Source organism: Lycorma delicatula, chromosome 3, assembly GCF_047948215.1.
Source record: "Lycorma delicatula isolate Av1 chromosome 3, ASM4794821v1, whole genome shotgun sequence".
NCBI classification, from domain to species: Eukaryota; Metazoa; Arthropoda; class Insecta; order Hemiptera; family Fulgoridae; genus Lycorma; species Lycorma delicatula.
Genome location: NC_134457.1, coordinates 196683499 through 196711288, shown reverse-complemented (window position 1 = coordinate 196711288; position 27790 = coordinate 196683499). Strand labels below are relative to the sequence as shown.

General features: G+C 28.8%; 1 protein-coding gene across 4 annotated transcripts in view; it reads right to left on the bottom strand.

Moving 5' to 3' along the window:
* Nucleotides 1–922: 922 nt before the first annotated feature.
* The window catches only part of LOC142322339 (caspase-1-like), a 249973-nt gene continuing 223105 nt past the window's right edge, over nucleotides 923–27790 (bottom strand). For 2 of the 4 annotated variants that reach the window (XM_075361302.1, XM_075361305.1), the window contains 5 exons: nucleotides 26907–26976; nucleotides 18020–18270; nucleotides 14280–14455; nucleotides 10328–10469; nucleotides 923–1510 (listed from right to left, as the gene is read on the bottom strand). In XM_075361302.1, coding sequence (XP_075217417.1) covers nucleotides 1242–1510; nucleotides 10328–10469; nucleotides 14280–14455; nucleotides 18020–18270; nucleotides 26907–26976 — 908 coding nt within the window. In that variant the 3' untranslated portion in view covers nucleotides 923–1241. The remainder of the gene's footprint in view (nucleotides 1511–10327; nucleotides 10470–14279; nucleotides 14456–18019; nucleotides 18271–26906; nucleotides 26977–27790) is intronic. The other 2 variants (XM_075361304.1, XM_075361303.1) reach the window with 2 other exon arrangements.

Sequence of the window (27790 nt, the reverse complement as noted above, 5' to 3'; positions counted from 1 at the left end):
ACGGATCGTTTTTAGATTCGGCGACATTCCTTCGCCCCCTCGGTCCCCCGACTTGAGTAGTTGTGATTTTTTTCTGTGGGGGTTTCTGAAATCGCGTGTGTACGGCAATAAACCGCGTACATTGGTGGACCTAAAGATCGCAATTCGTCATCACGTCACCCAGATTGATGTAGACATGCTGCCAAAGAATTGAGGCCAGTTACCGTGAAAGGCTACAACAATGTATTGCCCAAAATGGACATCACTTGCCGGACATAATTTTTCGTTCACGAGTAAGTAACAAATGCTTTGATTTAACAAGTATTTCAGTACCAATAAAAATTTTTTAAAGTAAATATTCATTTTTTTATGATTATTTTAAAAACATCCGGTTTCCGTGAATGACCCTGTATTTTACCCCCAACAGAGCTCAGTAAGCTTTTGATTCTATCAGAGGCTACACTATATCAATCAAAATTAAAAAAAAATATTTATTTATCAATTCAAAAAATTACTCAGGGAACCAAAAATTAAAGATGAAAAACGTAAATTAGATGTGTGAAATACTAATTACATTTCATACACTCAATTAATATTCCAAAATTCCAGTGAAATAAGCTGGAGGATTTCTTAATAAGAAAAATTTAATGATAGCTAAAAATTACTACCCTAAGGTAGTAATTTTGAATTTTACCACCACATTGAATTTTACCCTTGATTTTAATTACTAAAAGTTTATAATTTTTTGTATAGCAATCAATTTAATATTACTAGCAGACATAAAAAAACCTGAAAAGACAGAAGAAAATATCCTTATTTTCTACATTTTCAGGTAAGAAAAAATACATACATACATACACACAAACATACATGCACGTACACTAACGGACTTCTTAAACTGAAATAATGGATACATCACTAAGTTTTATAGAATTTATTAAAAATCAACAGATATAAGAATCACATGTTTTTTTGTTTATGTTTTATACAAATAAATAAGCAAAATTAAAGTACACAAATTGTATTTTTTTAAATAATCTTTTTTCAAACATACTTAAAGTATCATGCATTTAATGAGTAATAATATAAATTTAACTTATTCTATTCAATGTAATTATACGTTTTTAATTTGAAGTAAATTATCCTTCATAATAAATGTACCCACAAAACACCATAATAGAATTCTTTTCTTCAGAAAATATGCAAAAAAAATTTTCTAAGATAATTATTTCACACAGACGTTAAATATAAAAAGTTATCAGCTACCAATCATCTTGTGAACTAGGAGGTGTAATATCTTTTTTTGAAAATACAAGTACTCGAGTCAACATTGAATTAAAACAGGGCAATTGTTTCCATATTTTTGTTTGATCATCAGCCTTTCCATGTATTTCATAGTCTACAGCAACTTTTTTGAGGACAAACGTAAGTATGGTAAGAATATCATGATTGTAACAATGTTCTTTCAGTTCTTCACAAAGGGCTTGAATGAAACATGATCCTTTATTTTTAGTACGCCATGCTTTAAAACCTGAAAAGTATTTATCTACTGTTAATGCTTTTACATTAAGATTTTTTTTTTTAATATCTAAGTGAAGTTTGATAATAAACAAAAATCTTTAATTGTTAACAAAATCTGAGTTTGTATTATAAATTTAATTTTTTAAATGAAATAATAATACTTAAAAGAATAAAATATCCACTGGAAATAATTAATCCTCCATTATACTTCTTGAACTGTAATTCATTTTTTTTAATGTAACAGGTAAAACGGTAGTAAAAGCTTGGTACCTGTTTTCTTAATGTATTTTCACCATCAAGAATTCCATAAATTTCACATTCAGTGGCAATTTTTAGATTAACACGAGTTAATAGGTTAAAATAGATTATAATTATGTGCGTTTTCATTTAATAGGGCTTGAATATAATATGATCCTTTACTTTCTCAACTCTATAATCTGTAAACTTAAATGTAATTCATTAAGTGATAATAATTTAAAAGTCCAAAGGCTGGTGTGAACTTCATCAGCTGCACAAAGCCAGGGTGCAATGTCAAGGATTCTAGGTTTTTGAGTTATGAAATAGAAACCCTACAGCTGCTACTTCATAATGTGTGTATAATTTTTTCAGTGTAAATTAGCATGACAGATACCTGCCAATAGCTCAATGTGGTTTATCTCACTTGTAGGTATATATATTTTTATGTTTGGGAAAGATTATATTTCTTATATACTTTTTTCTGAGTAAGTATCAATCATGTGTCAGTAGGATATGCTAGGAAAGAGCAATTTCTTGTTCATAAAAAATGAAAAAATTGATTTAGTATGCCATTCCACGAGACAAGAATCCAACTGTCTTTGTGGAAAGGACCATTCTTTTCTCCAAGGACATGAATTCTGCTTTTTTTGTTTGGGAGCATATACTGCTGGCAAATGATGGATGAATACTTGGAAAAATGGATACAAAAAGTTAACCTTTTCTATGCTAAAAATGGATGCATTTACAACTGAGAAAAATCTCAGTGAGCTATTGCCAGTTATAAAAACTTCACTACAAAATTAAATTTTAGAAATTAGTTATATTAACGGGTAGAAGAAATATGCATGTGGCATTTAGTTTTACAATTAATGTGAAGCATTGTTAGTAATATGTATCCCTTACTATACATACAGGATCTGTTTACATTAAAAAAAGAATTACTAATTCTTGAGGAAAACTGAACAAAATTGAAGTGCTTTGGTTTAGATATGAAAACTTTATAATAAATCTATTATTCTGATCGTTACATAACAATACATTACATAAACCACATCAGGGATGGATAAATATGCTAATTATATGCGTGATCCAAAAACTAATGAGACAACAGATGCAGATATTACAGTAAGAAAACTGTAATCTGAATCTACATTTACATGTTCCTTTTCAAAATAGTTTTCCTTAAGTACTACAACATACGCTTCCAGCCCTTGACTCAGTTTACAAACAAAATCCAGGCCACCTTTCAAAAGCACTTTACATTTTGCCTCCATGGCTTTTATGACCTTCAGATTTGTCTCAAATTTTTGTTCTTTAATATCCTTTTTCATCTCTTTCATCTCTGGGAACAACCAGAAGTTGCACAGAGCTAGATCTGGGCTGCATGGTGGAATGAAGTACTTTAATTTTTTTCCCATTAAAAAATTTGAAGACTATCTGAGCTACAAGGGAGCATACATTATCGTGATGTAACAGAGATTTTTAATTTCTTTTACCAGAGCGTTTCTCTGATGAGTCAGAATTATCTTCAGCACAATGATGTACCAAAGAGGATTTACGGCTATTTCCGTAGGTACCTAATGTCAACTGAATCCTTCATGATCAAAAAAGGTGGTCATCATAACTTTACATGTGCTGCGTGCAGCTTTTGCTCTTTTTTTTATTTTGAGGTGGTGAAGAAACTGACTTCCATTGGGATCTTTACTGTTTCATTTCAAGTTTTTAATTCAACATCCAAGAACTCTGTCAATGGTTTTAACTGTCACCACATTATGCAAAAATTATGATCCTTCCTTCTTGTAGCGAGCCAACTCGCTAAGAAATAAGTACTCCATTTGGTCAGGTATTAGGAGTCCTAACAATGCAATTTGTTTCATATGCAACCACTCACTCAGAATGTGTGCACTACTCTTTGAGATGTGTAGCAGGTCTCCAACTGTCACACACCAATATAAAAATCTTTTTTGAATGATGATGCTCGCTTTGTTCACCATAATGTTAATCAAGGTATTCAGTTGAGCTGCTCTCTCCTTGTTTTACATGCTCTCTAGTCTGGCCAAAGATGTAACATGCCAATGAAAACTTGTAGCACATGACACACTTCATTGAATACTTCTTTCAAAATTTTTTATGTCCGGAAACTGATTTCTTTTTAAAAGATGCAAAACTGAATTATGTAACGATCTATATTTTTCCATAGTAGGTAATTAATTACCCAACACCTTTATACAAATGATCACTAACACTCACTGACTGTAACAATGAACTTGAAATTGACAGGAAGTAGAAAACACATCTGGCTGGGTACTTGTATGCATGCAGGACTGCCACTTGGCACATTCTAAATTTACCTGTGAAAATCAGTCTCATTACTTTTTGGATGATATCCGATCATACTGCATACTACCCCATCCAATTTTTTTATTAGTTTACAATATTAATAAGTGCTGGAAGACATTTTGTTCATATAATCTTTTTAGATTAGGAAGGAATTCATAAATTTTATAAATACTATTAATTAAAATATTTATACAATTATAATTATAAAATTTTCAACTAATACCAGGTAATAATGCTGGATAATGAAAAAAAGGTGAAAAGAAAATCCAGTATCGAATAATTTTGAGTTCATTAAAAGTACTTAATTTTGAATAAACTGCTTTCCTCTAAAATATCATTTACAAGCAGTAATCTTAAAATATATTATCAGTAGACTCAATTAATTCCTTTAAATTGCTGAAACCAGAGTAGTTTGCAAGACCAATGGGAAAACTCATTATCTTCAAAAAATAAAATTTTGAGAAAGATTAATGGAGTTGGATATAAGAGCAAAAAAAAAACACAGAAAAATATTAAATTACGGAAGTAATTAAATGTAATAAAAACGATCAGAAGTAGAGAACTGAGATGAATAGGTTGTATTTACATCAAAAAAGAGAAATACTAGAAAAAACTTGAGAAGGATAAAAAATTTAGAATAAAATTCTGAGATTAATTAAGAGGAATAACAAGTTAAGGATGAGACGCACTGACCATAAACTGAGATATGAAATTTTTGAATAGCCATAACCCAAACAGGATTCAAGTGCCATGAAGAGTGAGGTTTTTGTTGATCTCTAGTTAATGTTTGTGGTGTAATACCTATTTTAAGATTAACAAATTTATTTGTAATTTTCTAATGCTTCATAAGTTACTATATGGGGAAAAGGAAAAGATTAAAATAAACCACCATTAATTTTCCATATTCATTTCTGTACTACATTATGTCCAAGACAAAAGTAAAACACAACTTTTCATCAACAGTTCAGAATTCAATAATGCCTCTTTACCTTTTTTTTGTCTTCAGTCATATGACTGGTTTGATGCAGCTCTCCAAGATTCCCTATCTAGTGCTAGTCGTTTCATTTCAGTATATCCTCTACATCCTACATCCCTAACAATTTGTTTTACATATTCCAAACGTGGCCTGCCTACACAATTTTTCCCTTCTACCTGTCCTTCCAATATTAAAGCGACTATTCCAGGATGGAATTATGCTTATTACAGGATGGATTTACCTTATGCTTATTGTTTTTTTCATTTAATAGCACTTTCGAGGGTTTCCCTAATTGTCAGTGAATTAATTTTTTTCTTTTTTAAATTACACATCAAACTCAAAACATAAAATTGTCAACATAATAAAAAAATATGTAGTCAAAAATTAAATATTTCATACGGCCAGCCACACATAGAGTACTGTACTAATATTTAAATTTTTATTAATAAATTACAAGAATATGCTATTATCTATAGCAGGCCTGATAAGAAAGTCATTATCAAACTGCATTAATAAACTTTTGTCTATACTTGTATAAATAATATTTTTCTAAAATATTTAATATTTTATTGCTGTTATCACATCCCTTTACAATTTGTAATATTTTTAGATTTGTATCCAAATCAGTTATTGAATGATTATTGATTATTAAATGGTCTGCAAATTTGGAGAAGCTTAACTTGTTTTTATAAGATTTAAGTGTTCTGCAAACCTTGCCCTAAATGATCTATTAGATTTCCAACATAGATTTTGTTACAATCATTGCATGATATTTTATAGATACCACACAAATTATTAGGATCATTATCATTATTGTGGGATTTTCAAATGTTTTATTATATGATTGTATGGTCTATACTTTTTATCATTAAAAATGTTAACCACATTTTCAATAATCTTGTTAGTATAGGAATATTTTATATAAATATTTTTATCAACACTTTTATTATTTATAAGTATCAACGTTGCTGTATTATTAGATTTTTATTTCTGTTTTTTATAAATATTATCAATTAATGACATGTTATATCCATTTATTACTACAATACATTTTAAAATATCTATTTCTGAATTTAGTTTTTCTTCATTATTCTGTGTGTAATGTATCGCTCTATTTAACATGTTTATAAATGAATTAATTTTGTGGGCCCAAAGATGATTTGATCTTCTGTTAATAGTTATTTTATTAGTTGTTGGTTTCCTATATACATATGTTATAACTTTATTACTTTTACTAATTTCTATGTCAACATCTAAAATATTTATTTTTCTGTATTTGTCCATTTCGAAGGTAAATTTTAAATTATTAAATGTTCATTATTTATAACAGTTCATAGACTAACAAAATATCATCAACATAATGAACCCATAATTGAATTTTATGAATTGTGTAATACCATAGACACTATTCTATTCTCAAAATCCTGTAAATAAATTTCAGACATAACAGCCGATAATGAAAATCCCATGGGGAAAGTATTATCTTGTGTATAAAATTGGTTGTTAAACTCGAAATAATTTTGTTGACATATATTTCTAATGATGGTTATAATATTATCTATAAATTTCGGGTCTTCATTATTAATTTTCAGTTTATTTCTAATTATACATATAGTTTGATCTATAGGTATATTAGGATACATGTTAGTTACGTCATATAAATTACCATTTTAGTATTTTTGTTTACTATCAAACTATTTCATTTGTTAATAATGATGAAAAATATAAAACAGTATACAAGACCATACAATCATATAATAAAAGATTTGAAAACCCATATAATAATGATAATGATCCTAATAATCTGTGTGATATTTATAAAATAACATGCAAAGATTGAAACATAATTTATATTGGGAATAATAGATCATTTAGGACAAGGTTTTCAGATCACTTTAGATCTTATAAAAACGTTTCTCTAATCTTGCAGACTATTTAATATACATTGAATCACCGATTTGGATAAAAATTTAATAATATTAGAAATTGTAAAGGGAAGTGATAACAGCAATAAAATAGTAAATATTATATATACAAGTATAAACAAAAGTTTAGCTTGGTTAATGTAGACAGTTTGATAATGACTTTCTTATCAGGACCACCTTAGATAACAGCACATTCATATAATTTATTAATAAAAATTTAAATAATCTTAGTACAGTACTGTATGTGTGGTTGGCCACATGAAATATTTAATGTTTGACTACATATTTTTATATTACATTGGCAATTTTATGTTTCCAGTTTGATATGTAATTTTAAAAAAATGTTTTATTAACTGACAATGAGGGAAACCAAAAGTGCTATTAAATGAAAAAAACAATAGGCATAAGGTAAGTAAGAGGCATTATTGAATTCTGTACTGTTTGTGGAAAATTGTGATTATATATAATATAATATATATATTGTATTTAATGATATTTAATATAACATATACATAATTAATTTATATGATGTATTAAAGGAATAATCTCTACAATTTTATAATCTATTTATGATTTTACTAATTGTCTTCTTATATTATATTATAAATACAGTAATAAGTAAAATAACATTAATAACTTATACATATAAAATAATAATATAACTTATAAAAGAATACTCAATTAGGCAACAGATTAACATCTCACAGAGTATGATTAGCATAATTTATATGTTATCTACAATTAAACAAGAAGACAAATTAAAAAGCACACAAAGTTTTAACTTATTTTGTCATTTATACAAAATTATTAATGACAAACTAAATCAAATATAAAATTAATAAGTTCCCTACTTCAAAATGTTTTCTGCTACTTTTATAATCCTCTATGACAATAGCAATACTTTTTTAACTACAATTCTCAACTGAAGATATGCTCAAAATTCATCAATGAAGTTCGTCTTGAAGCCATCATCATTTAATCTTTCAAAAATTAACTAACCAAACATTCCCAAATACCCTTAAAGTGAATTTATTAAAATCCTCCTTCTGCCTTCAAGATTAGAAACACAAAATTGCAAAATTCAATATTAGCAAATTGGAAATAACTCTTAACAAACATCTCAATATCAGAAATATTCGACATTCTTGTTAGTAAATTTAAATATAACTTAAAACTGACTGAACAGATTTCAGGAAACATTATCACAATAATTTTAGTGGATTAATTCTCTCACCCTCTGTGGTATAATAATGTATCCAGATTTTATTTAGAAGGTTGGAAGCACAGACAGGATTCACATTTTCAACAAATAACAAAATTTATTTCACATTCCATTACAAAAAAGGAAAATTATTTTGCATTCCAAAATAAATATTATTTTACGTATATCCTGTATTACGTATATTATTTTACGTATTTTACGTATATGTTACGTATATCCTGACCATTTTAAGTGGGAATCCATACTTCGATTCTTGATGAACACAATAAACAAGCAATATCTTTCTATAACAGAAAGCAACTACCTATACACGATTTCAAAGTTCACAAAACATTGCAATCACTAGCAAATTTAGACTCGTTCAGAACTAAAATCATCTGACCTCACGTAAATTTTTAACTTCCACAGTAAATTTTTTTTATTTTTACTATTACAACCTTGGACAAGTATTTTAAGAATAAAACTACTACTGATTATTCAGACTACTTAAAACATCTATGTACTATTACTTTATCCAAGCAGGATAAACTACAGCTTAGAGAATAAAGAAACTGTCAAAATAAATCATCACATGCAGGATACACTCAAATATGAAACAAACTACTCCAACGAATGAAACCACAATGTAGTACCTAAATTTAATTGTTAAGACAACATAAATTTCTAAATTTTGCAAATGGAGTATAATTTCAAAGATATAATAAACAACTAAAAGCAGCCCATTGTAACACTAAGAAGGCAATTACCAACCATGCCATAAAAACAAATCATAAACACAGCACTAAAATGATCTACAGTTTGACCAAAACATCCCTGTTATTTATATGCATTTGTATCTGAAAATTATTTATCCAGTCAATTTGTGTCTGCAACATCATGTTGAATGTGGTTTACACCACAATTTCTTATTGAGGTGCCCATTTGTCTCTGACTTTTCTGTTCTAAGGCAATAGCCTGACTCTCCCCAAAAGCAGTAGCAGTTATATATCATATTACAATTTGATTAGATCAATCTTCCACTGATGTCAAGATTCATCAGCAGATAAGCCAAACCTCTTTAAACTTTGACAAATTTGTCCACAGTTGGGCAGAACCTGAGTTGTTACCCTTACTGAAATAAATATGCCATCTCCCATTTATGATCTGAATTTACACATAAGCCTTCCTTAAGTATTCCAAATTAAATACCTCATATCTCTGAAATGAAGGACTGAACCTTCTGCTTCTTCTTCAGGATAGTAAAGGGAACAAAAACCTTGAGACCAGCAATGCCTTCCTCAACCAATATTTGTCTAACTGGCATCCCTTCTAATGCAACCTAACTCATTCCCTTTCACACAGTAAGTTATGAATGGCCAACAACTTTAATATCAAACTCAGTTACTGTGGAAGATAATATTGATTATAATAGATAATATAAATATTCTCAACAGATAAACAGCAAATCTAATACTTCTTTTGATTGGTCTAAAATATATCCTGATTTATAAAAGAATTATTAGCATAACTTCAGCTAGAACTGCAGCAAAAAACAGCATTGCTAACATCACTGAGGATGATTACAAAACTATCTGGAGACCCGGTTGAAGGGTTTACAGTTTAGTTGAATATTTCCACACTTTAATAATTTCTAGGGAAGGGCTAGGATTTATATAAAGCTGTGTTTATAAAGTGTGGAAATATTCAACTGAACTGTAAACCTTTCAATCGGGTCTCCAAATAGTTCTGTGAAGCCCCTGAACCTGTTAACAGTCAGCTTTGTAAAATTTGTTGTAAATTTTGTTATTAGAGAACATTTACAATCCGATCCAACTATGTTACAACTATCTAGATCTGGTTTTGAGTATTTCATCCAGCAAAAGCCTTAATTAGTTAATAAACATCCGATACAATTTGATATTCTATTTCATCAAACTGTTTATTTTTACAAATTTTCAAAATTATTATCAGTCATCTCAGAGAATGCAGTATTTTTAGAAGTATGGCCTTCAAGTTTTATTGTAACTAACTAAACCATTACAAGCAGCAAAAATATAGTCATTTTAAAAACCACAGTACAAATAATCATAATTACAAACCACAATAATCATAACTGGTATGAAGGTATCGATTACAGATGTTACATACCATGTATTGTAGATGATACAATTAAAAAATCGGCTAATGTAGGTATTGTAAAAGTACAAACTGAGTCAGCTTGAGTTTGAGAGACTGGTTTATTATAATATCGAACAGTAACACTATCATCAGCCTTTACACCTTTACATGCCTGAAAGTAACATAATATTTTACTAAAATTTTTATCACTAAAATACACTTGCTTTAACATAGTCTTATTTATATTTTAAAGTACTACGTTAAATTTAACAAATATTTAAAACATAAAATCACATATATTGTTAGAAAAAAATATATATATATTGTTAGTAATTCAAATCATTATAAAAATAGAAGATACAGAGTGATTCAAAGAAACGGGAAATTTTGAAAGTTGTGTTGGTAGCCGTGGGCAATTGGTACCACTTGATAAGTGGCACCAGCCTCTCTAACCTAACCTGCCATTTAGTTGTCATGGATCCTTGGAGTGGTGCGCAACGTGCATTTGCTATCAAAGCGTTTTACAAAAACAATGACAGTGTGGAGGGAGCGCGTAGAGAATTTCGCCGTCATTTTAATCTGGGACGGCATGACCGTGTTCCATCAGTACATGCAGTTAAAACATGGATATCTAATTTTGAGGAAACTGGTTCGGCAATGAAAAAGAAACCTCCAGGTCGTGAGCGAACTGTCCGTACACCACAGAATGTTCAAGCTTTACAAGATGCTGTCACACGAAGTCCACATCGGTCAATCTGTCGTCTCTCAGCATCTTTACAATTGCATAGTTCAAGTGTACGAAGAATGTTAGTGAAGGACTTTCAATTCCATCCATACAAGTTGCAGATCGTCCAGGAACTGAAACCGAACGATGCAGTTGTGCGAGCACAATTCTGTAATGTAATGCTTCAGAAGATAAATGATAACGAAGAGTTTGTTCATGAACTGTGGATGTCAGACGAAGCGCATTTCCACCTCAGTGGATTTGTTAGCAAAAATTTCAGATACTGGGCACAAGAAAATCCTACGCAGCTACACCAGTGTCCGTTGCACAGCCAGAAAGTGACCGTGTGCTGTGCTATGTCATCTTACGGTGTTATAGGCCCTTATTTTTTTGAGGATGACAACGGTCTTGCGATTACAGTTATGTCGGCTCGTTACGTAGCCATGCTTGAAACCTTTGTTGTGGAACAACAAAGGTTGTTGTTCTACCAATTCTTAATACAGCCTGGTTTCAACAAGACGGAGCAACGTCACATACTGTACGAATATCGATGGCAGCTGTATGCCGATTGTTTGGACGTGTCATTTCACGAAATGGTGACATTAGATGGCCTCCCAGATTGCCTGATCTCTCAGCTTGCGGATTACTTTTTGTGAGGTCACCTTAAAAGCAAAGTGTTCCACAGTAGACCTGCTACAACGGAAGAACTGAAGGCAAAGATCCGAGAAGCAATTGCGGAAATTCCAGTTGAGATGTTACGTCAAACCATGAGCAATTTAATGAAGAGACTTCGTGAGTGTTTATGTAGAAGAGGAGAGTGTCATCATTAAAAAATAAACTAAAATGTATGTATCCTAAAATGGCAACATTTGTACAATTACATGAAATAAAATTCATTTTCTAAAAAAAATTTTTCATTAACGTTATTTAATTTTTGTAATTTCTCGTTTCTTTGAATCACCTGTATAATAGTAAAGATAGATGTAGTGTGTAGAGTATAGTAGACATAGTGAGCAAAAATAGATTACCATCTTTACCCTTTTTACTTAAACATTTTTTTTTTTATTTTTACTATTTCTATTTTATTAAATTAACTGAATTGAAAAAATAATTCCTACCTTTCATATTTTTAACTTTATAGTATTTCTTATGATTAGTTTTGGACTTTAAACATAATTTTAAAGGTTAATTTACAGAATAGATGGAGGCTTATACGACCATATATTATTTATATTAATACAAAAATAATGTTACTATTAACTTAAAAACATATTTAAGAAATAAAGGTTATACAAATAGATGTAAATATGGAATATAATAATAAAAAGGAAGTAATCAACAGTTAAGGACCTTAATACAACCTTAAATCGACTGATAAACATTTACATCACTACACTAATGTTTTTAAAACATATTTTCTTATAACATTCTCAATTATTTAACAAAAAAGCAAATCACTTAGTAAAAACCGAAAAATATAAATGTTTACATTTAAATGATAAACTTATTAAGTGTAATATTTAGGTTGTATAATCAATAAAAGTGAGATTAACAGAGATAAGCAAAAATATCATTACAGAATTTCTGTAACAAAATCTGTAGGACTAAAGATTTTAAGAACTGCACAAATATTAAAATAAATTAAAAAAACAAGTGTTTTTGTTAATAAAAAATTATTATGACAAAATTTTATATTAAAAGTATAACTACAATAACAATGTCCAAAAATTAAAAAAAAAAAAAAAAAAAAAAAAAAAAAATGATGGTATATATCTATTAATAAAGAGTAATACTAATAAATTCAGAGTAAAAAATAATTACATTTATACACGATATATAGTTCTGGGATGGGCGAGATTTATCAACCTTATATCTCTTCATGAGTGACTTCAGTTTTTCAAGAAAAAAAACTGTTTTTACCACAAAAAGCTACGAGTATATTCAATCTGATTTATTCAAAATTATTGATCAATAATTTCTACTTCTAGTAAAACATTTGCTAATCTACTATGGGATTATGCAGCAGGTATGACACTTACTGCCTGGAAGAACCCATCCTCGTACTGATTTACTGCAACTACTTTCAGAGAAAGCAGTCTTGAGATTTGTTACACTAAAGCTTATACCTACAAAGAAGTGCTGACAAACTTTTTTGCTAGAAAAGAAATGGCAACTGACTTTTTCAGACAGTTTACCACCTTTACACAATCTGGGTTTTTCCCACATTTTTTGGAATGTAAACTATTGCCTGAATAAAAGTTTTCATGGCTGTTTGACAAGGAACAAGATATAATATTCACATAGTATATGAAGAATTGGATTGTGTTTCTTGCTACCACTAATCTTTAAAATAGCCTACCATCTTTCATACAAACACAGTTTCTATATTCAAATTGGAAAAAAATGTTCATGCTCAATTCTTCCTATTCTATACATGGATTAAAAAAATGTAACTAAAAATTTTTAGTTAGTTAATTGTTTTTATAATGAATTGAGATTTGTTTTTATTCATTTTTAAATGTTATTTTATATTATAATTAAGAATTCACTTTATATTTAATTATAATTAAAAATGTTCCTGATGTTGCAGTAATTCATAAAGTAAATATTACAAAATATAAATAATGATTTTAATTAGATTGCCAGTAATAATGTTACCTTTTTAAAGTAGCAAGTATAGTATTTTAATTTTTAAAGAGTGTTTACATTTTACTTTATATTAAATTGAAATATTTAAATGTCTAATAACATCTGCAACTAAATGTTATTCAGCCAATAAATGAGTCATATATACTGATTTGCATAAATGTCTGAATTCTGACATTTGCTAACTGTTTAACTTTTTCTTTTCTTTATTTAAAAAAAATCTATTTGTGTCCTTTTTTGCAATGAATAAATGATAATAAAATTACACTACATGACCTACTAATTAACATGACATAATTTGTTTCTTTATCCTCACTCTGGTAACCATAGTCCTACATCCAATTACAGCTAGCCTACTTGTTTTTCATATGATAAAAAATAAATTTTTATAGCTGAAATGAAAAATGCCAAGCCTGATCGGATAGACCCAGAATCTTCAGGGCAAAATGAAAGACAAAGATTTTATCATTTCACCATTGTAATTGATAATTTTTGCTCTAGAATTGTTAATATAAAGGAATAAACAATTTGTAACCAATTGACATTGAGGATCTATAACACTGCATAACTATAAATAAATCAAAATTAACCAAAAATACATCACAAAATTACCTGTAAAAAAAATAATTTTGGTTTACAAGCTAAAGATTGACATTTATCTGCAGAAAATTTCATCCATATATCATTGAATTTGTATGGACGATCCTTTGCCTCTATGAAATCTTCATTACCATGAGTTAGAATGACAACTAGCAAGCAATCACAGTCAGAATGATCTTCTTTACTGACTGAAAGAACAAATAAATTTTTTTAAGTAAACTGGATAGGCATGGAGCATGCATAACAAAGGAGTGCAAGATAATAAAAGTTTTAAGCTATCTAATTTAATAACTTAATCAAGCCAAAACCTTCATAGTTAGTTTGGTTAAGGTAGCAAATTAGTTTTTCTATTTAACAAAACTAATTTCTTATTTCTATTTTGTATAAAAAGAAGATATTTATTGTCAGTCATTTGCAATGAAATAATGTTTTTTTGGCAATTTATGACAACTATCCTCAATTGAAAAAACACGAACTGCAGATCACAATCATGGTCAAAATAAGAACATATTTTTAACTTATTCAATAGATTCCTTTCTTTTCCCATATGGTTCATAACACATGTTCTGGGTTTATGAAATAATATAGTGCATAATTCTCCTGCTGAGTTGAAGTGACATATTTAATAATAGTACGGTGTATATTAATTTGTTGGTTAGTTTTACCTAACCCAGTCTTTCTTAGGGCTGTCACATATGTAAAGCAGTTGGGGTATCTCTGAGAATCAGAGATGCTTTACTTAAAGTAATAATGTTCACTGTAGTTAATCCCTGTAGTAAACAAAATGAAGTTGTCACTTACTGAGCTGAATATTACTGCTGTTTACTGGGCTTGGTACGCTGATTTGTATATTTAGCTCGGTGAAAAAACAATAGGACATAACTTCACTCATTTTCTTTGTAAGTCTATCATGGCATGCTTATTATTATTGAAAATGGCTGTACCTTTTTCAGAAAACTCATCAAAGTCATTTCAAGCCATCTATAACAATTAATTACAGTTATGTACTTAACATAGACAGCTTAAATTCATAGAATCAACAACTTTACAATTTTTTTTTGTAACTAAACAAATACATGAAGTGAGGCGTCTAATGAAACCTATGATATATTTCAAAAGAGCTCTATCCACTTAATACAGTAATAAAATTTACACCATATTTTTTCCAGCATTCTGTAATCAACTTTGTGATGGCATAAGATAAACTTTCAATAAGATTTCTAAACTTTCATGGAAGGATAAAATACACAAAAAAAAGAAACTTTAACTAAGAGCAAAGCAACTGGCTATATAAAAAAAAGATTTTAACAAAGAACAAAGCAATTGGCTATACATATAAACTCAAAAGAGCTTGGTGGTCAGAGCATAGACTTTAATCATTTTAAGAACAGCAGATTCAGCAATGATGAAAACTCTCACTGAGAAAGATTCACAGTGCATTATGAAGACGAGGTAGGTTCCCACCTGGTTATAAAATCCTTTTATTATCTATCAGTTGAAGAATAATTCAGTTAAGCAGCATATTATAAATGCCATAAAATGTATATAAATATGCCATCTAAAATGTTTCTTTTGGGTACTTAAAGTTCAGTTGGATTCTGATTCTTTCAGATTTACATGGTGCACTGATTAACTTTATAACCGAGAAGCTATACATTGTTTTAACTTTAAAAACTAATTTTCCTATGAAAATTTCTCTAGCATTACATCTTTCTTGATGTTTACAACTAAATTCCTACCTGATAAATTTGTAATTTGGTTTGATGGCTTGTAATTTTTGCATCTAATGCCACTTTCTAGGAGCATATAAGACTGTTGGTGGGAAATTCTAAGCTTTCAACTCACTTTAGTTAAGAAACATTACTATGTGAAAATTATCATCACAGCTGCAATCATTTTGTTTTATTTACGAATGTTGCTGGAGGTTATATGAACATGGTTACAACTTACTTATAGTAAGAAATTAAACATGCATGAGAATCACAAGGTAACCACAAAACAAATATTTAAAGCAAAGAAGAGGTCTATGGATATTAAGTATAGTTTGAAAAACTAAAACTACTTCATAAAATGATTTGCCTTTGGTGTAATATGTGATGGGATGAAAGACTATTGTACATAAATATGTATTATATAAGAAAATAGTTCGATGGATTGAGCTGGATTAAAGGATTCAGAGGAAAAGGAAAGTAGTAATGACAAAATCTATCAGGAACTGTAAAAGTAAATCAGGTATGCAAATTAATCAAGTTTAGTTAATTTTGTTGGGGAGGGAAGTGCAGAAAGCAAACATGTTATAGGAAGAATAATGAATTACACACATCACAAAAATACATGAAAATTGTAGTTTCAGAAAGAAATTATAAGTGAATAAGGATTTTAAAACTGCATAAACCTAGTCTAATAAAAAATACAGTATAAATACAATAAAATATTTTTAACATACATTTTTCAATAATTTTCATCCACCTGAATGTGTTTTTGTTATTTTTCCATACATATCTTTATGGTAAAAAGAAAATGGTCAACTTCATTTGGCCTTACATTTTGAAATATTTCTTAAGATTCATTTCTATCATTCTTTCACTGATAACAAACATTATGTTGCAGCTGAGGGATGGGCTGACTTATCCAGAAGAGGAAGTCGGCATGTCCTGATCATGCTAGGGAGACCCCAGTGAGATGCCTCTATAGGGGGTTAGACAAGGAAGGCAGGCGGCTGCCACGACAACCTTAAGTGACCTACTGATGTTAAATTGCCGGACTGATTGCCTTAGGGGTGTTTAAATCAGAAACAAAAAAAAAACCTAAAAATATTACTTAAAATAGTATCATCTGCTTTTAACAGCATTTGTTTCTTTCAGAAAGGAACAATATTTCATGTCAAAATTAAAAGAAATACATCAGAATATACATAGTAATGAAAACATACCAGTTAAAGGCTTAATAGAATAGACAATCAAGATTATGATACTGACAATGGATGTAAAATTTCAAACAAAAAGAAACTGTTGATTATATCATAAATTATTGAAGAAACTTTGGAGGAAGGGTGAGTGTGGACCAAATAATTATCTATCAGGCAGGCAATTAGGTGAATGAATCATAAAATTTATCAGATGGTATGAGAGAGAAAAAGGAGCCAAAGCAATGAAGTTAATACTAAGATATATTCACAAGTTTTTCACAGAAAAGGAAAATAATTCTACATTACAAAACAAAATAACTGACTTCTTAAATGAAATAAAAAACTGAAAAATTACAAAAAATAAGAATAAAAATTAAAAACATTTTTAAGCTTGCAAACAAGCTTTTTTTAATCTATTTTTATTTTTTTATTGTATTAACATTATCATCTGTCTTACATGTTTTTTTTTATGAAATAATACCAACAGTTCACATTATATTTTTTTTATAATGGATTACGTATTCTTTAGATGGAAAAAAATCATGTAACATTGACTTCTTTATCGGTGCAAAAAAATAATAATAGTTTTATGTTTTCTTTAAAATTCATCTTCAAAATTTCAAATTTTTTTAATGGACTAAAAATATGTATTATGTTTATGAATTTCATAATTCATCATTTATCTAATTCTGTCACCCCTACAGCACTGAAAGTAATGAATTATGGAGATTGTGATCTATAATAGTAAAATAAAAATAAATGATAGCTGAATAATTTATCAAGATAAAACTAATTGTAAATCAATAAATCATAAAGTAAAACAACAAACACATTAATTAATTACCTTCAGTAACATAGTAATCAATTTGTTCATAAGTCAAATCATCATGTATTGTCACTTCAAAGTTAAGAAAAATCAAAGTCTTCATAAGTGTTTTTATATCATATTCGGTGCCTTTTCGCTCCTTTTTTTGAGGAGAATTAAACTTGAGATGATTAAATATCATTGCTCGTCCTCTTCTTTTGTGATCCATTTTATAACATAATGAATTTCTATTAATAGGGCTCGCACAAAAGTTTTCCTCTGCATAATCACTACAAAAAAAAAGGAAAAATCAATCTGAACACATAAATATACAGCAGAACACTTAATCTGAACTGAATAAAACCAAGAATCCTGGTTGAATATTAAAAAGTGTGAATTACGGAAGGACTATTAGTGAAATTTAGAAAAGTAAGATTTTTCAATAGGATTGTTTTGAAGATGAATTATAACTGATGTTATCTTGTTCTCAGTTGCCCACTGAGTATTTTATTCCTAAATTTTATTGTTCAGTTAGACCATCTTCATATCATTATTAATATTTTTAGCTAAATCTTTTATACTTTATTTTCTTCAATGATTTGATGGTTTAATTTATTTTTAAATTTATACGTATCTGTTAATGCAGTTTGATATATCTTCCATTACTTATTTCTACTTTAAAATATGTTCAGCCATTCCTACAATTTCATTAATTCTGAACTATCACTAATAAATTACTTTTATTTTCTTCAGTCATAGACGGTAACAATTTTTTCAGGATTCTTGAATGAGATATTTATTGATCAAATATTAATCAGGAGCAAGAGAAAGCAGAATATTTTTCGACTCACTTTTCTTTTATATGTTAAGTTAAATGTTATTATTCTATATTTCATAACAGTAACATAACCCCCCCCCTCCCCACACACATGTATATGATCAAACACGTTTTTATTTTGTTTCAATAAATATAACTTTTCAGAATAAAACATGTCATATATTTTTAATTAAAAAAATATACTTCTGTACAAATTTCCACGATAAAATCACTAAAGGTTAAGATTTTTACAGATTAAAAGTCCACCACTGCTTGTATGGGTTACCAATAATTTTAGTTTAAGGGGTTCAGATTAATAGGTTTCTCTGTATTTGAAACTATTTATCAAAAGTATAATTTTTACCTTTCCCTCTTGTTTTGTGAAACTATTCAAGGAATGCTAGTGTACACATCTGTTGTACTGAGAGCATTAACAATACTAATAAATAAAATATTATTTATATACTGTTAGCAACAAGCTAACTTTCAATTACTTGTGTAAGGGCTTTTTTATGATTTAAATTTAGCATATTCATGAAGAATGGTGTCTTTTTATTGACTATTCTCGAAGTTAGCATGAAAGCAATTTTATTGCATAATGGTAACAAGCAACCATCCATTTCATTAGATCATGCAGTTGACATGAAAGAAATGCATGAAGTAAGGCATCAATATTAGAAGCAATAAAATACAAAGAGCATATGTGGCAAGTTTACAGTGATCTGAAAGTTATTGCGTTACTTCTTGGTTTACAAGGTGAATTTACAAAATATTGTTATTTTCTTTATCTCTGGGAAAGTCGTGATACAAAGTCATTACAAAATAAAGATCTGGCTATTGTGGCAGAACTTTGTGACCAGTAAAAAAAAGTAAAGTATTTATCATTAATTGAGAGTGGTAAGATTCATTTTCTACAATGTCACCTAGACTTTTTTCCCGAAAATTTGGGCTCTATCAGCAATGAGAAAATTTCCACCAGGATATTCTGACCATGTAGCATCAGTAACAACAAAAATGGGACTTTGGAATGATGGGTGACTAATGATGGTTTTTGTTTAGAAAAACTGATCAAACATCGTACAAGCGAAAAAGTTTGTCAACATATTCTAAAAAGTAAAGGTATAACAATTCCAATGATTTAAACTTTTAAAAACTGCTATTTTAAAATTGTATTACTGTATTTAGATTTATCTATGTTTGAATAACTAAAAATTTAGTTGATTTAACATATTTTAGATGGTTACACATACATAATAATTTGTTAAGATACATACATAATAATTTTGATTTCACAGTGATCATGCAATTATCGGTAAATAAATTGTATTTCTCTAAAAAACATGGCAACATATTACAGAAATTCTGATAACAGTTTTGAATTCCGCACCCCAAAATTAGTTAAAATCACCATGTACAATTCCAGACACATGAAAAATGTTTTTTTTTTTTTTTTTTTACTACAGCAGCCAGCAAGTAATCAGGTCAGAATAAATGAGTCTGTAATATCATAATGAATTAAAGACCACACTTGTAAATGAAGAAAAAAATTAGTAACTGTCCATCTAACTTCATGCTTTATCCAAATCATTATAATCTCAGTCTTTACCTGCCAAAGTTAGATCTTAGTAAAAAGCTAATGGTTATGAAATGATCAGGATGATACACATAACAAATAATACAGTTCCTGAATGTAGGTTAATGGATTTGAAGGGTGGTTTAATCTGTTGTTACTGACAGCACAAACTGTAGATGGCATTAAAGAGGAGCAGTAGGGCAGTTATTATAGGACTTCCCTTGAGGAGCATGCACTAGGTCAATTAATAACAGTGTTGCATTAACCAGACAGAAATGTACAGCCAGACTTCATACACTTTGATCATGTTCTAACCAGTTATCAGTCACCTGGACTGATAGCTAGAAGATATACATGTATACTAACTTTATAGCCATTATAAGATAACATTTTTTTAATATTTTTTGTTTTCCTCGGTACATACATTTATTCACAAAAATAGTAAATACAAAACATCAGTACATTTATTTCCAAAAATTGTTATCCAACTTTTACAGTGATACTATTTTATTTAGATTATTGAAAATTTCATAAAAGTTAATATAAAAATTTAATTTAAAATAGCAATTACCAATATTTTAAAAAACTACCAAATAAATATTTTGTATTGAATAACCATTACATTAAAATGCATAGCTTATGCAGAAAAATATGGAAAAGAGCTTCAAAATGGCAAATGGGACCACTTCTGAGTAAAAATAAATAAATACAGACTTGATCAGTGTTCAATATGCGAATCTTGCCTCTTGGTGTATTGAGAGGCTAATTGTACCATAAGGTACTAGATAATCAAATAAATGTAGAAATATTAATATAATTAGATGTTTTATTTAATGCTTAGTTCATTGTTTTAATATTATTATTTAACATACACACATTACACAAGTAATTTAGCTAGAATGTTCATAAGTTTATGTTGATTTAAAGAATACATTTTCAACTAATGAGAAATATGTTTTTAATGTAAAGTAACAGTTAAGATGAAGCAATATGTAACAAGCCAATTACTTAAGAAGAAATACCATACACTTCCATAAAAGAACAATCAGAAAAGTATAATTTGTAAAGATTTAACTATTAATAAATGTATAACGCAAGATAATTATGGACTGACGATGAACTCAAATCTGAGATCATAAAATGACAGTAGATTTTTGGCACAAATCAATCAAGCTGACAAAAATAATTCATCTCCAGGCACAGTAATTTGCATAATGGCAAGTTGTGTTACTAACTTGAGAGCAACTATTTTTGGATAAGAATGAAATTAAAAATAACCTAAGACATGAAGACCAAATTTTGTCATTCCTTTGGTTTGTTACAATACTGAAAAGGAATAATCATAGAATTAGGTCAAATTGTAACCATGGATGAATCGGAATTTAAATTGATTTTTCTAACAAATGGTTAATGACAATAAAGCAGGATCAAAATCTACTATTTAAAAACAAAAGAACATGGAAACATCATATTACATTGTTCTGGCATGTTGTACTGATGGTTCTAAGCGATTATTCATGATTAATTTTGAATGAAAATAATGTCCAAAGAAAAAATACTGGTCACGATAAACTATTTATATTCTTGAAAAGTAATGCATGGACAAGTTAAAATTTACTATTTTGAATTGGTAGGGTGAAAAAAGCATTCTAATGGAGTGCTTAAAAAGAATGTACTTTTTGTTTTAATCTAATTAGAATCTATCTAAAAGATTCTGTTAAAGAAAAACAATAATGAAAAAAACAGAAAGCAGGTATACTTGGAAGAGGGACATTTCAATTATAGATCTTAAAGTCTAAATAACTAAGCCATTTAATATTTATGAGATTTGAGTGGGAGAAGGATGAATAAATGAAAAACATTAATGACCTACCGTTGATTTCAGATAAAGAGAACTATCAGTTTCTTAATGAAGTAGTAAATGGGAAAGTCAGAGTTGTCAGAAATCAACACAATTGTTATATATCAGTCAAATACTGGGGGATTCAAAAAGTACTTCACAATTAAAAGCATATAAAAATCTATTTAGATAACTTATGGTTTCAGTTTTGGTCTCATTTTATAGCAAAACACATCAAGTTTTGACCTGGGTGGTTCATTAGTACTGAATTCGGCCACCAGCGCTGTCACCAGTGTTATTAAAAATGAATGCATTTACTGGTCTGGAACGTGCTCACTGTGCTTTGGTTTCACAATTTGCAGTTAGCAACTGCAGTTCAAGTAATTTTCCTAGAGTATAGTAGGGAGCCTCCTAGTAGGCATATAATTCACTCTTGGCACCAAACCTTCATTGAGATAAGTTGTTCATTTAAAACATACAAAATCACCAGGCTGCCCATAACTCCCTGAAGCTGCTGAGGAACAACTCAGAGAAACCTTTGGACGTAGTCCAAAGAAATCAAATCAATGTGCATCATGTAAGACTTGTATTCTTCAAACGACTGTTTGGTGCATATTATGTAAACACTTGAAGCCATAGAAACTAAACATGGTCAACACATAAAAAATGACGACAAAGTTGTCGGATGCAATTTTGAGTGGAAATGACAGACAGGGTTGCAGATATCTGAGATTTTCTTGATACTTATTACCAGGTTGGTGGATTGGTCATGAAGATCCAATTGTATTGGACCTTGCTTCCAGATTTGACACCACTAGATTTTTTCTTATGAGGTTTCATTATAGACTGGTTTTATTTACCACCTTTGCCACTAGACTTCAAATTAATGCCACAACTGTGGAGGTAAAACACCTGATAGCATATATTTCATATTACAAATGGAAGCCATATCGAACCAAAGTGAATGCTGGGTGACAAACTTGATGTGTTTTTCTATGAAATGAGACCTCAACTGAATCTCTCTGTTATCTAAATAAATTTTTATATGCTTTTAAATTTGTGAAGAAGTCCTTTTTGAATCACCCGGTATGTAATATAAGCAATGCCTTGGCAAATAAATAATATCATTTTTAAGGAGTAAACATATTTCAGATAGCGAAAATAGATTCATTTGTGATGAAATTATTTAGATAATAAAATGTTTAATAAATAAAAAAAAATTATTATAATTACTACCAGGTAGCCACAATGACACATTTTTTACACATTATTTTTGTATACTTAAAATTGTATACTTAAATTTAGTATTTAAAAAAAAAATACACAAAATGAAAAAAAATACAACCTAATTAGTTATAACTAAGAGTAACATTTTTTTCACAAAAATAGTTCACTTAGTTTTTTTTTTTTTTTATTAAAACAAGTATTCTTTTGGGGAGTAAATCTTGTATACCACAAAAAAACTAAAACATCTCATAAAAATTAACTTTAAAAGTAATGAAAATAGACATAACTAAAACAAGACATCTTACCTCGATCATCAGTCACTAAAAAGTTATACACATACTCACAAGATTTTTTTTTTACAGTTGAGAATGCTGAATAAATCAGGCTCATTTTATAGGGTTCCATCTTTTAGTATTCTGTTGAACTACTTCAGGAGGAAAGTAATGAATTTGCATGAATGTTTGCTTCTGTCTCGCCAACTCCAATACAGTGGCACCAATTTTCATGAAATAGATGTCAAAGGATTCATCTCAAATGGATAAATGGCACAAGATACATGATGACTTGAAAAAATATGACAGACAGTAGCCACTATTTTCTTAAACCCAAACTTTTTAAATTCATTGAATAAATTAAAATATAATACTCTTAAAAAGTGCATGCACGAGCATGTGCACACATACACACACACATTAACTTATAATTAAGGAAACCTGTAGGGTTCCTTAATAATAATATCCATAAAAAATACTCAATAAAATGACTCATAAAAAATTATGTCATTAGAAATAATCATGAAATATTAACCAATATAATTAAAATAAATTTGAAGACCATGACATTGAAAAGACTCCAGTTTTTAAAAAAAATTCATTACTCAAGAATTGTGAGTCAGGTTCACATCAGTATAACCTTTAATCAGTAAAAGGAGTTTGGATTTAGTGTAACACTTCTGTGCTTCGGTGTACTTAAAAAAATTTGATGTGGACACCACATGACTTTTTTGTACACCTATTAAATTACATATACCCATTTTTTGCTGCAGTTCATTTAAACTTATTTCACTTGAAAGTAAGATATATTCTCAAATTCTTTAATATTAGTTAAAATATTAGTTTTTGTTAATATTAAATATTTATACAATTATTAATTCAACAACTTACCTGAAATACTAAGGTAGAGTAAAAGTACCTTTATTACTCTTTAAATAAATGTAAGTCTATCTAATACTATGTTTTTTAAATTATGATATAACCATCAACAAAATGAAAAACTAAGCAGCAGAAGGTTACAAAATTTTATAGCGATATTTATTATCAAGCAGATTGAAACATGCATAAATAAAATAAAATTGCAGGAGAAATGGAGAACCAAGTAAGTGTTACTTTTTTATTTTTCTTCAACCTCCGGGACCGTTAGATATTGCTTCAGAGGATGAGATGAACAATTTTAAGCATATGTGAAAATGCCATGCCTGACCAGGATTCGAACCTGGGACCTCCAGACAAAAGGACGAGATGCTATCACTTGCACCACAGAGGCCGGCATGTAAGTGCCGGTAAGTGCCTATTCACGTATATCATATTTCATCATCATTTTATATATATATATATACATATAATTTAGTAAATTTAATATTTTTCTTTATTATTGACCATATCTCCCTGTGTATTAATTATATTAAACAAAAATAAAAGTAAAATTCAGCTATCCACTACAGTACAGAATCTGATAATGTTTCTTATCTCATCTCATCTCATTACTTCTTACTTGTAATCAAGAGCGCTTTTGAGAGTTCCCTCATTATCAGTTGATCATAAAATTAAAAAACTTAAAATTACACATTAAAAAATTTGTCAAGAAATTAAAATTATCGCATATATAATGTAATATATGTAATCAATTAAAATAAAACATTCTTAATAATATAGATTAAACATTTTTTTTAAATTTTTAATCTTAAATATGTTTGTGGCTAGCCATCACATACAGTAATATTATTAATAATAATACACTAATATTTTATGAAATTTACTTAAAATTTACAAAAGTGCTCCTACCTACAGTAGTTTTTATAAAAAAATCATTATCAAACTCTGTCTGCAGATTAATAAAGTTGAATTTTTTTCAAATATATGTCAAATTATTTGACATATTTTTTCTTATATGTCAAAGTTTTTGACATATTTTTTCTTATATGTCAAAGTTTTTGACATATTTTTTCTTATATGTCAAATTTTTTGTTGATGACATTTTGGTAATCTTTGATACAGGTTCAAAGATTACCAATGGCATTCAGACTTTTAGATAAAATTGCAGATTAATGAACAATGTTTGTTACACCATCAGTATATAGTATGTATATAGGCTTTAGACACTGGTTCATGTCATTGATGAAAGTATTTTTTGTAAACAAGAAATGATTGTTATTCAATAATGATTTGAACTTCAGGACACCGATTTGAATCGTATTACAGTGATATCAGTGTGAATAGTACACTGTATGCGTGTCTTAATCACAAAATACTAATACACAATATTCAATTATATGTAAGAAAAATGGCCCTAAAAATTTCCTTAGCATTTTACATTAATTTATATAATAATTTTCTTTCATGTCGCTCAAGTAGACATGTGGTATAACTGAGATTTGTCAGATCCGTAACCATGCAAACATCGGTTCAAATCTGACTTCATATACATATAACTTTTTTTTTTTAAATTTGATTTATTAATAATTATTAACCTCAGATTGAAAAATGTTTGAATTAAAATGAAAGGTGGATAAAATTTTATTTCATTAACCTTTAATTTTTTTTGTTTAATTATTTATTGTTAAATTGTTTTTACAATCAGAGGATAATAATTATTTATAAATCAATGTATTTAAATTTAAAAAAAAATATGTATACAAAGTGGGATTCGAATCGATGTGCCATGCCTTTGTAAGATCAAAATATTTCATTAATTAAACTTTTATTTGGCTATAACTCTGGAGCCAATGAAAATAAGTATCACTTATGATATATTGTTGAATATCTCTCAACGTGGGCTTATTACTGCAGTTAACAAAAAGTCCAAAATCCAAATGTTTTGGATTTTGGGCTTTTTTTGGCTCAGTCAATTGCAATCAAAAGGGGAGGTGCACAACTAGATGTTACAACAGTCCAACATTCTACGGCTAATTGTTTTTGAATTATGTGCGATACATATGCCACGCTGATAGTCAAAATGGATTCAGGGATGGTCAAAATGGATATTTCCGTTGAAATCTGAAAACCAAAATTTTTCACTATTGGTATACTTCCTTTACTTCATACAAACTAAAAATCCGAAGCATCTCTATTCCTAAGGAGTTAGAGAAAAGAAACCAAGATGGATGTAAATCTGAATTATTGATGGCAACTTTGGCTGTTAAATCTTGGGATGATGTTAATAATGAGTAACATTTGATACTGATATAACATACGTTATGATATCTGATGAGACATTCTCTACATTCCCTGAAACTTCACATTCCATTTCATTTTCTGCCATGGCTAGAAAAAACCAAATAACTGAATTTTACTAATCAAACAAAACATTATTAATTAGATAAATAAAACATGAGATAAATATTAAAAATTAAAAAACATAACTGCCAAAAATAAAAAAAACTGCTCTTTAATATAGAATAATTAAAGAGCTTGCAGATGACAATTTTGTATTTTATTTGTATATAGTAAAATTTTTTAAACGCATATTTATTACGTAGCCTGTGACATTCCTGGTAAAGTAAGGATTCAAACACAGAAACACAGGGTCATACATCAAAATCGGTTCAGCCGTTGAGCTGCTGCAGTGGAATATACATACGTTCACCTTAAATACATTACTCTAGCTTTTTGGGCAGTTTGTGTAAAAAAAAAAAAAAACAAGCTCATACCACTTGTATAGACTTGGTTTCATTCATGTTATTTAAAATTCACTATTAATAAGAAATATTAATTTTCATTTAAATTAAGACTTTTAAAGTTTAAAGATCTTCGGCTCCGTACAGTTCACACAGCTCCTTTTGGATGCACTTGGCTCCTGATGATTCAGCAGCTCCCATATACAGTATATAAGCAAGCTCCTCAGTTCATTCAGTCACTTCTACTCCAATTTTTGAAGAGACTACTACAATTCTCTAAGGACTCATCAAGTTTTATTTCACTCATTACATTTATTAATACAATAAACTTACATAAAGATTTATAAGTTATTAATGTTATACATACAAATGATATTTACAATTACAATAAAATAATTATGACAAGCAAACCAGGGAGTGAATTATTTTGTTTTAAGGAAGACTCAAAATTCAACCTACAA